At 40.4% G+C, this 11,381-nt stretch overlaps 1 protein-coding gene across 1 annotated transcript; it reads right to left on the bottom strand.

The window, feature by feature from the left end:
• Positions 1-5,571: 5,571 nt before the first annotated feature.
• On the bottom strand, positions 5,572-11,349 carry idh3g (isocitrate dehydrogenase (NAD(+)) 3 non-catalytic subunit gamma). Its single transcript, XM_031283989.2, has 13 exons — positions 11,102-11,349; positions 10,893-10,940; positions 10,591-10,602; positions 10,039-10,136; positions 9,833-9,948; positions 9,636-9,696; positions 9,421-9,553; positions 8,820-8,953; positions 8,600-8,702; positions 8,351-8,497; positions 8,139-8,233; positions 7,959-8,019; positions 5,572-6,337 (listed from the first exon to the last, which is right to left on the bottom strand). The coding sequence occupies exons 1-13, from the start codon at positions 11,180-11,182 to the stop codon at positions 6,236-6,238; spliced, it is 1,191 nt and encodes a 396-aa protein (XP_031139849.1). The 5' UTR covers positions 11,183-11,349; the 3' UTR covers positions 5,572-6,235.
• Positions 11,350-11,381: the final 32 nt, after the last annotated feature.

Below are 11,381 nucleotides of genomic sequence, written 5' to 3'. Positions count from 1 at the left end.
CCTCTCCTCCCTTCCTTTCTTCCTCTCCAGTATACATCTGGCCAAAGTGCTGCAGGGACCCTTGCTTTTTCTCTCTGATGAGAGACAACATATCCCAGAACACCCAGCGGGCAACATAAACCGACTAATTTATAATAAACATAAAACCAAACAGAAATAGCTCACAGACTCCTGTCACTCTAACTTTGCCAAGAGGCTTTTCAGTGCCGGGTCCACACTGGACCTCTGACAGGGCAGAATACCAGGGCAGGGCCATGGAAAGGGCTTGCTCATGTAGCACAGGTGGAATCAGTTTCTCTCCCTGAAGCTAAGATCATGGCTCCAGTAAAAGCATATGCAGATGTGTATGCATGCATAGCCTCCATACCGGTATGCACATACACACGACTATGCCTGAAGCCTCAGATTTCCTCCCCTGGGGAAAAAATAGAAAGCACTACGGACTTACAAATTTCTTTTACAAGGTACAAAATTAGTGCTGGAGTCACATAAAACAAGCAGGCTTTTTTTTTTCTTTTCAAATAAGGAACTGTTTTTTAAGGTCAGAGTGGAGACCCCTTGTATGTATTTTGATCTTAGAGTGATAGCACGGTGACCAAGTTAGTCAAGTAAGAAAGAAAGTCTAACTGCATGACCCCGGTTCAAGCACCATGTTAGCCTGCACATGCTCCTTGGAGTGTCCTTATCCATGGTAGTGAAACTCCAGCAGTTGAATGGATACATGCTCTGCAGGTAAACTAGCAATCAACCCACAAATAGGAAAAGTTAAGCAACCAAAACAGAAAATGGAAAAAAATAAAAGTGTTCTTATAGGGATCAATTAAGTATCACTTCACTTTTAGCAGAGCTGCAATGATATATACCTTATGCTCTCACTAGGTGGTAGTCCTCTGGTGTTAAGCTCCTGATAACGAGGCAGGCAGGAGTCAGATGCTTTATTTTATTTTGAAAGATAAGGTGGTGATGAATTGTTTCAACAGCTAACTGCTCAGTGAACTCCCTGGTTATCAAACTATATCTGCTATATACAGTATCACTCTTCTTCCTTCCACTCCCAACCAAAACCTCACCATCCTCCCCACCCTCAATTCGGCTCTCCACCTTATTCTCCAGCCAACTCTGCACTCTCTCCCCCTTAGTCCTCTGCATGCCACCCCCTTGACCATCTTCCTACATTAATTTCTGCCAAGCAAACACCACCACTAATTTCTCTCAACTATCCGTTCATAATTCTTTTCTGATTGGGGCTTTCACTGCCAAGGAAGACATTGTCAGCCCTGTAAAGAGAAAGCCAGGAGGACAGAGAGAGAGAGAGCCCAAAACACACACAGCCAGGTCCCAAATAATGGAGAATTGCTGGCCACTGACGTAGCTTAATGTAGCTAAGCCATAGCTGTGGGGGAAAAAAAGCTCCATTAACAGAGCAGAGCCGGCTGACTGGATGCAGCTGTGCTCCGCAGAGCCTGATCAGAGGCAAGTTGATTAATTATGATCACCTGCAATGCACTTCCTAGCATAGCAGAGCTGATCAACATGAAAAGAGGGGGCATATTCATATGAAGTGGAAATTACCCATTGGATCTTGAATTACGCTGGACTAGTGTGTGTGTGTGTGTGTGTGTGTGTGTGTGGGCTTGCTTGCGTGCGTGTGTGTGAAAGAGTGACAGAGAGAGAGAGAGAGAGAGAGAGAGAGAGAGAGAATAAGAGGAGGACTCTGGAAATAATCAGGAGCAAGGATTGTGGCCATAAATAAAACCATGTTTTAATATCAGTGTTATGTTATGTCTTGTGGTTTGACTCAACCTTTCAAATTAGCATTTATTTTAGAAAGGCAGATAAAAAAATATTAAACATGGTGTTTCAAAAAGACACAAGAAGGAAAGGAAGGAGGTGCAGGTGAAGGAGCAGAGAAAAAAAAGAGCCACAAGTTTAGTGAGTGCTGGAAAGATAAAACACACCTGTATGAGTGTACATGATATAAGAAATGTCTAGATTTGGTTTGGATGACAATGGATAATTAGGGGAAATTACATGAAATAATGTCACAGAATTTCTTCTTTATCAATCTGGTCAGTCAAGCATGTTCCTTCACTATAGTCTAGAAGCCAGCAGGGAGGGACATTTGTGGAACATTTTACAAAACCATAAAAAAACTATTTCTCACATAGATCTTGTGGTATTTTGACATGCAGATAGTTTTGGTTTAATTTGTGCTGCAACGCTTTCAGATATCTGTCTGTGTCAGCCTCCACCCCAATACAATGGAGGTGGAAACTATTTTGTTTGTGGTGTGCACGCAGTATTAAAACATTTAAATAATTTAATAGCAATGCCTTTTGCATCCCCACTTACCATAACCCCAACATGCTGTTAACAGTTTTCATAGGGACTATTTCAAACTATGTGGATTATCCGGAGTATCAGGGACACTGCTTCTGGAAAGAAAAGCTGGCGTTGAATTTTCCAAATATGATTTTTCAATGCTGTCAGCACCACAAACGAAATACCATAGAACTCAGTATCAGAATGGCATCACAAACCTATAAAACTGGGCATATAAAACCAAAACTATCTGGATAGCTCAATAACACTGGGGGGTAAGTGAGTTTTTTGTTTTTTCAAGTTGGGTGAGCCAACCCAAGCTCTTGCAGCAAAAACTGCACAGAAGGTTGGACCCGTTCACAGGTTTATACAAGGACTGGGGTTGCAGAATTTCGGGAATATTCAAGGTGGAAATCTTCCATGGGAATTTATGTGAATTAACAGAAAATAATGGGAATAAAATAGAAATATAGTGGGTTATACAGCTCAAGCTGTATTCATCATGCCATATGTAGATGGAAACAAACATTTTACCATATCATAAGCAGACATAATCAATTAATTTGACAAATAAATACACCAATTTGTCAAATACATACAATGAAATGTGCCATGTGGTGAGCTGGCATGCAAGTTGGGTAAGGTACTTTGAAAATCTAAGCCAACAATGTGGGCTGTGTGCAAACTTTAATCTTTAAAGTGAACAATTAATTTATAAAAGAAATGTTTTACAATAAAGAATGCATGGGAATAGATTAAAACTTTAAAATACTTTAGCATGCTCAATCAAGCCATATGGTAACAGCTAGCTAGCAAAAACTAACAGGTTTTAACAAGTTATAACTTTAGGCTATGACCTGCTGGTTAACTGACATCACAAAAAATACAAAATGTATTCACTCCAGTAATATAATCAAAACTTACATTAAAGCATGTACTCCTTTGGCTCAGACAGTGCAGTAGTGTTGGCAGTAGTGTGGGCTGCACATGTGAGGGGTGCATGCAGAGTGTTGTAGTTTTACTGAAATCCTATTTGTTGGGATGCTGGCAAACTATCTGTACATGTGATGGAAGAGTGCACTGCTGAATTCAGTGCATTGTTAAATTCAATGAAATGGTAAATGGACTGCACTTATATAGCGCTTCTCATCGACCACTCAAAGCGCTTTACAACACAAGCCAGCGTTCACCCACTTACACACACATTCATACACTTGTGGCAGAACCATGCAAGGTGCCACCTGCTCGTCACGAGCGATAAACATGCACACTCACACAAATTTTGGGTTCAGTATCTTGCTCAAGGACACTTGACATGTAGAATGCAAGGGTCAGGGATCAAACAGCTGACCTTCTGATTTGTGATGACCGCTCTACCTCCTGAGCCCGGGCATACTTTTCACTAAAATGTGCCATAAGACCTAGTATTGCTTTTTATGTGTATTTCACCCCCAAATAAGTTCACAGTGACTTTTATATTGAAAGTTACCGACCCTTTGCAACACTAACAAGGACTGAATGGTGGTCAGTAGAGGTTCAAGTGGCCTGTGATTTTGTTGAGACATCTCACTCTCTCCACAAACGTCTGACCATCAGCCTCATGGCCCGGCTCCAGTGGAGGGTTAGCGGGGACGCAGCAGCTCGGGAGGGAGGGGGAGACCGAGAACAGTGGGCTGACAGGGGAGAGTGTGTGTGTAGCTCTATGTACAGTGATGAGAAGTGATGTGACTGAGGTACAGTGAGGTAAATAGTGAGTGGAAGAAGATGATGAGAAAAGCTGGCCCAGGGTGGGAAACAGAAAGTTAAACAAAAATTGATTGATTCTAAATATCTGTAGAGTGAATAAATGGAGAGGGAGTAAAACAGTTAAACACAGCCAACTGGCAGAGGCCAAAGTACACATGTATTCATTTCCTGCACATTTCACACACTACTCACTGTAAGATTGTGATTGATTGTTGACAACTATATCTAAAGAAAAGGAGCCTCATCAAGAAGGATTTCTTCGCTCAATGTGCAAATACTCTAATAGAAAAAACAGTTTGTAACTTTCCCACAGAATTAGACACGATAAATTGGCCAGTGCCATTACAATGGGATGTGTCCCTGTGACCGCATCGGAGAAAGCGAGGCCAGCTAGGAATAATTGTACAATATATGTGAGCTGAAGGTCACTGTATACTCATAATATACCATGATAACATCCATCTACTCCTCCTCCTGCAGCTGCTGGCTCAGAGGCAGTTTTTCCTTATATGATTGTGTGGTCAGAGTATTTTAAAAAACAGATGAAAAAATAATGGATGGTTTGGTTTTACCAGGTGAAAGTATAATAAATGGTTTGGTTTAATGCTAAATGAGGATCATTTTAACAAAGAGCAAATCCAAAATCCTTCACGTTTGCCTTAGAAACTTGTAGTCTAAATCCAACAGCCTGATGATTCCTAGAAATCAAATGAAAAGACCAAGAATTATTTTGATGTTCCCAATTATGTGGAACAATCTGCCTGCCAGATTCTTGCAGCCCAAGTTTCCCTGCAGCTTTTACACACTACTGTCAGTGCAGTAATAACATGCATACATAGAGATTCATATATTCTGCATTTTGTCCTTGTCTGACAGTGTATGCAACAGCACACACGCATTTGCTCCAAGTTACAGTGTACTCTAACTCTAAAAAGCGTTGTTGCCACCTAGTGATGAAACGTAAAACAGCAACTTGTCATCCAATGTTGCAAGCAAGATGTTGATGGAGCGTGAAATTGTAAAACAAACGGAAGGATCAGTGAGCTTTAACTTATTTGGAGAAAAATAAACTTTATCCCCAGCAGGAGGCCAGAATAGAGCTTCTTTCTTTGAAGCAGAGGCAAAGAATCGAGATAAATCTTAACTAATCTTAGCAGAAAAAGGTCCTGTTTTATGAAGGCTTTATACACTCAGTTGCCAGTTTATTAGGTACACCTGGTTAAAACTAATATGGCCTAATACAACAGCCCTGTAATAAATCTGATCTTTATGAAGCTTATAATGTTGTTTTTGTTGAAACTGTTTTAGAGAGGTGTTGATTCAACTGTATGATCATTTTGAAGGATGTAGTTTGTGGTGCTGTTGAACTGTATTGCATTATACAGAGGTGTTTCTGTTATATAGCTTACACTCATCGATATAAATGGGGTGCACAAAATTATAGAAACGCGTGTACAAACTCATTTGAAAGACGTTTCATATTCAAACTTCCGTGTAAAAAGATAAGGTAGATTATTACTTTATTGATAATATTTGTGTTGTACAGTATATATATACCCGCTCACATATATGATAGACAACTACTTGATGTACACCTCTTCTGATACAGTATATATGAAATAGCTACATCACCATTTTTATAGTACAACTGATCTGATGTAAACACACAGAACACGGAACAACACAGAACAGTACATTATATAACAGTCAACTTGATATTGTAGTTACAGTATGACAAAAAAGGCAAGGCATTAAATGAACATAGCACATTTTGGCTGAGTGAGAAGGCTGTAACATAGTCATAATTTGGAAAATAAATAATGATCCTCATTGACATTCATAAGAATTTCTAAAAACACTTACCTATTTCCAACTGAATGAACCTGATGAACTCAGAAAATATCCTTACAGTAGGATTTATCATCTATTTATCATCTGGAATTTGATCCAAAGTAAACCGTTTTAAATCTGTCTCATGAAGGTCATCATTTATATGTGAAACACACCGGTGTGGATAAAAGGCTGTTTGTACAGTGATCAGTAAGCTGCATCAACTAGAAGAAAAGAAAAAAAGGAACCGGTCTGACGTCAGTGATAAGACCTGATACCATGGAAACTGACATGCATGGAAAGCATGTTCAAACTCACACCTCTGATGAATGTGTGTTTAGAGGTCAGTTGTGAGAGGCCCTTTACTCTGGATGTTCCTCATGATGGACTGGACCACCTCTGACGTGGTGCCCTGACCCCCGATATCGGCTGTGTGCAACTGCAAAAAAACAAAACAGGGTGCTCATAACCGGGGCCCAAAATGTATTTAAGTTAAAAAGCACAAAATTCCAGAAAATGTCAAGTCTTATTTTATTTGTATGATTGCTTTATATATTTTATTAAGTGTATGTATTAGGGATGGGCGTATCGATCCTGTGGTATCGATAGATCGATATACTCACGCTACTCAATTGGCATTGATTTCCTTAAAAAAATATCGATATAAACTAAAAAATAATAATTGGGGGTGTATGCATCACTTTCAGCTGTTTTAGATTACTTACTTAAATTACTATGTGCCGGGACACCCCTGTACCTGGCGGCGTATTGAGCTGGCCCATGTCACGTGACAGGAGACGAGCGAATGAGCGTCAACGTGCGACACAGCCGACAGCGACACAGCCAAGGGCCTGAAAATGTGTATGTTTTTGTTCATATTTAATTTATTTCATTCATATTTATGTTATTTATTTTAATTTTAATTTTACTATGTATTGACCATAATACATTTTGTATAAATGGTCTGTATTTGTCTTGTGATTTGTCTTAAATGTAATAATATTTTTACTGACAAAAATTGCCAATAAGAAATTAACGGTATCGGTATCGGTATCGATGAAAATGCAAGAAAAAGTATCAGTATCGTATCGAATCCTAAAAGTGTGGTATCGCCCATCCCTAGTATGTATGCACTTAATAAAACCGTTTTCCACTCGGTGAAAATAAATACATATCACATATCTTTTAAAAATCCTGCCAAAGCAACAAGCAGTCTAACTTGGATGATAAGCAGATCAGGTTTTTATGAGCTCAAGGACGGTAATTAATGTTACTGCCACACAATGTAAAGTCAGATACTGTACAGTGTAGCATTTCAAAAGAGCTTTGTGAAATTGACAGGGCACGATGCTGCTTTGTGTGAATGTTATGTGATGCCCACGAGGAAACATGCCAGACCTGCCACCAGGGCCTCTAAGCCTCTGACACACAACAATGAGCTAACTATACTACAAAGTTAACCCTAGATTCCACTCCCCCAGCGCGTCTACGCTGTGTTCCGGCGTGTTAGGCGGCCACCACCAGCAATCGCGGCCACTCAAGACTTGTGATTCCACCAGCCACGACGCAGTACGTCCCAGCAGCGTCTCTCCACCCCGCCAGGTCTATTTTGACGGAACCGCAGGGCGATCAACAGGCCGGGCAGGGAGTGAAAGGGCTAGAGTATCCGGTCAATTTTCAAAATAAACACCATGTGGAAACTTCCAAATCGTATATCATTTCACTATTTTAACAACTAAAACACAGCTCCAAATCTTTGATCCATGTCGTTCATAACTGGACTAAATGGAAGAAACCATTTAACTATGTAGACTACTAACTTTGATGGTAGAAGCACAAATATCCAGGTAAAATGACCTAAACAATGAAACCTGCGAGTTGGGCAGGCAAACACTCCGCTTCTGAGACGCTCCCGCTGTGGTATGACGCACGGCGGACAACGGAACAGAACCATGGCACAGCCGGAATGCTGCGCATGTGCGCCTGGTGAAATTTTGGGGGTTAGCTTTGTGGCAGCGAAACAGGTGAGGGGAGAAGCCGGTCAGTGAAGGAAGACTTACCCTGGTTTCATTCATGGTGGTGAGGATTGCATTTCGGATCATACTCGCGTAGTCGTAAAGCCTGGAGACATACAGAAGAAAACATTATTTATGTACTGGTGTACCACAGTGACAGCATTAGAACTCAGATGAAACAACAGAAAGGTATGTACTGAAAGTATTTTATCTGGAAAAGCTTACCTAAGGTGGTCCAGCATCATGCAGCCGGCTAGCAGCATGGCAGTAGGGTTAGCAATGTTCCTGCCAGCAATACTCTTCCCTGTGTTCCTTGTAGCCTGAGAGAACCGGAAAAATAAGACAAAAAAAATTCGGAAGACAGTCATGACAGACATGATTCATGTACTTTTCATTCTATAAAACAGAGGGGACACCATGAACTGCCAAACACTCACCGTCTCAAAGACAGCATAGTCACGGCCATAGTTAGCCCCGGGCACGAGGCCAGGCCCTCCCACCAGGCCTGCACACACGTTGCTCACCACGTTCCCATACAGATTGGGCATCACCATCACATCAAACTGCTGTGGCTTGGACACCAGCTAAAAACACAGACCAACAAAGTGGTTAGTGAATAATTTAGATATATCAACATTGAGAAACTTTTCCAAAACTCAGAGGTGTGTCATTTAATCTTCTATCACCTGCATGGTGGTGTTGTCCACAATCATGCTGTCAAATGTGATGTCTGGGTAACCAGAGGCCACTTCTCTGCAACACTGCAAGAACAAGCCATCGCCAAGCTTCCTGTTGGAGCAGAAAGGCCAAACTCAACATTTTCAGCACTAAGAAACTCACAATATTATGTAAGACTCAGGTGACCAGACAGTTCTGGCAAAATACATTTGTCTCAGAGTAACTCACATGATGTTAGCCTTGTGTACAGCAGTGACCCTACTACGACCTTTCTCCCTGGCCAGTCGGAAGGCATAATCAGCGATCCTGAGGGAATTGTTCCTGGTGATGATCTTGAGGCACTCCACTACCCCTGATACACTCTAAAAGAAGACAGGGAGAAGAATGATAGCTAATGTTCAAGTAGTTGGTGCTGTTATTAATGTAGTAACATTGTTCTCATTTATTTGTGAAGCAGCTTGTGTAACTGTGTAGAACTGACTCGGATCCTTCATCAGGCAACAACATTAATTTAAGAATGGCGTAAATTGTATATCGTTCTAAAAGTTTAATAAAGTTGGCAATTAAGTATTTAATGTGGATCTGTCATGTCTGGCCAATATCATGATCTGCACCAATACTAATCAAGTATATCAGATCAATGTTTTTCCCTTCATAAACGAATGCTGTACTTTTAATAGTGTTATGGGTGGCAGCTCACTCCCATTTCAAAAGGAAGAGAAGAAGGTGGGAGAGAAAGACAGACATAGAGAGGAAAGAGGTCTTTGAAGGACAGAGTATATGTGTGTTTCAGCAGACAGTAGAATTGAGTGTTTCTGTTCTGTCTTACCTCATGCTCTAGACTGCTGTACTCTCCCTCTGTGTTCTCCCTGATGATCATGATGTCAATGTTCTTGTGGCGAGTCTGGACTCCAGGGAGCGACTGGCAGTGCATCACATTGGCATACAGGTCTAAGCTTGTGCTGTTGGACCAAATTATGAAAGGAATGTTAGCCATCTGACAAAAGAGCCTATATCAACTGAATAGTTCATTAAAACGCTTACCGCAGGAGATTATTTCTGGATTTGACAGATGGCGCCATGGTGTGGTTGGTTTCTATGTTACCTATCAGAATAATTACAAAAAGTCACAGTTAGTGTCACACTTGGTCATGGTCTTATTACAAAATGACATGCTTCTCACAGCTGTGCTCTGTTTTCATGCTCTGATTGTGACACAGAAACAAAGGGGGTCTGCTTGCCTTTGAGGGCAACTCCATTACGGCGAATAGCAGTGATGGCATTGTTGATATCATCCTCACTCTCCAAAGCAGAGTTGACATGCACCACCTCAAAGTCCACCGGGACACAGCTGAACCTACAGCATGAGTACAAACCACATGGTGAGGCAATCCTCACTGGCCTGTGGTCAACAATTTGAACATGTTTTAGTTTAAGTCTTACCAACCTGAAAACTTCTTTGACATGATTGAGCAGCTCTGGACCAATTCCATCTCCAGGTATGAGCGTCACAGTGTGTCTGCCTCCATACTTTGCAGGAGGGGGCTGTAACATTAGCATTTCGTACGTTATTAACTGCATTGAACTTAAAGTACAACACTGGTGGTTTTGCACATTTTAACCCAACTACAATTCACTTATACATAAGCCTATAAGTTGTTACTAGTGTGTTATATATATATAGTTTATCATGTATCATTGTCATCATTTTGTAGGGTTTTTTAATATTGTAAATTTAGAACATTTTTTTTTATTAAACTGAAATTACGATGGAACTACTAAGCCAGATATAGCCGTTATTTGTTTGACTTGTGATATTCCATGATGAATTTAACGATACTGTGATGTACACCAATGGTGACATTAGATCCTTTATTCCTACATCACGCAGCTCTAGTATGAAAGGGTAATTTTCGGTCTTGTTTGTGAAGTGATGCATTGTAGTCTAGTATCCATTTATACAGTCTATGAGTAAACCACATCAGAGTCAGCTACTTACAATGTTGTTTCCCTGTTGTTGAAGACGGACAGCAAGGAAAGCAGAAGGACAAGAGTTATGTTGATAGCCACATAAGAATCCAGGTAGTAGTGAGTATAGAGGCATTATAACCTTTCCTCCCCCAAGAAGGTGAAAAAAACAGTTATAAACCACGCCATACAGCTTGGAAATAAATGCTTTAATGAGTAACTTAGCCGTGATTCTAGGGCATTGCTAGTAACGTTACCATTATATACAAATGGACAAAATCACATCTCCTCATTCGAAGATTGAAACCCACAGAGACAATCTGATTCACTCACACTACGCAAGGTCTTATTCCTGTGACTTGTCAGAGTTGTTCCAAATACCTGAAATACAAAAAAATGGTGTGCAATAAGAATACTAGCATGCTTATTCAACTGTATGCTAGTATGACCTTGTGTTTAGATTAAATAATCGACTTTAGTTTGGAGCCACACAACAACAACGTTTACAACCAATGTGACCACAGCGACGTGTCTTATCTTACTTTAACCGTATTTCCAAGGCGTCCACCCCAGAAAGGATTAATTATTTTGGACATCGAAAGCACAGCACTGTGAGCAGCCATCTTGATTCTTAACGCACTGGTCGCGTGAACGAAGATGAGGCGTTGTGCTCACGCGATAGTTATAATGGGTTTTGTCAATGCAAATATTTATTAATTTATTTAAATATAGTGGTAGCTTTCGTGACAATGTAAAGTGAAAGAGAGGAAAGTCGTGATTTATTACATATCTGTTCAACAATTTATATAAAAAAAAAATGTT

This window comes from Sander lucioperca, chromosome 12, assembly GCF_008315115.2.
Source record: "Sander lucioperca isolate FBNREF2018 chromosome 12, SLUC_FBN_1.2, whole genome shotgun sequence".
Taxonomy (NCBI): domain Eukaryota; kingdom Metazoa; phylum Chordata; class Actinopteri; order Perciformes; family Percidae; genus Sander; species Sander lucioperca.
The sequence above is the reverse complement of the archived record's forward strand: the minus strand, read 5'-3'. Positions and strand labels throughout refer to the sequence as shown.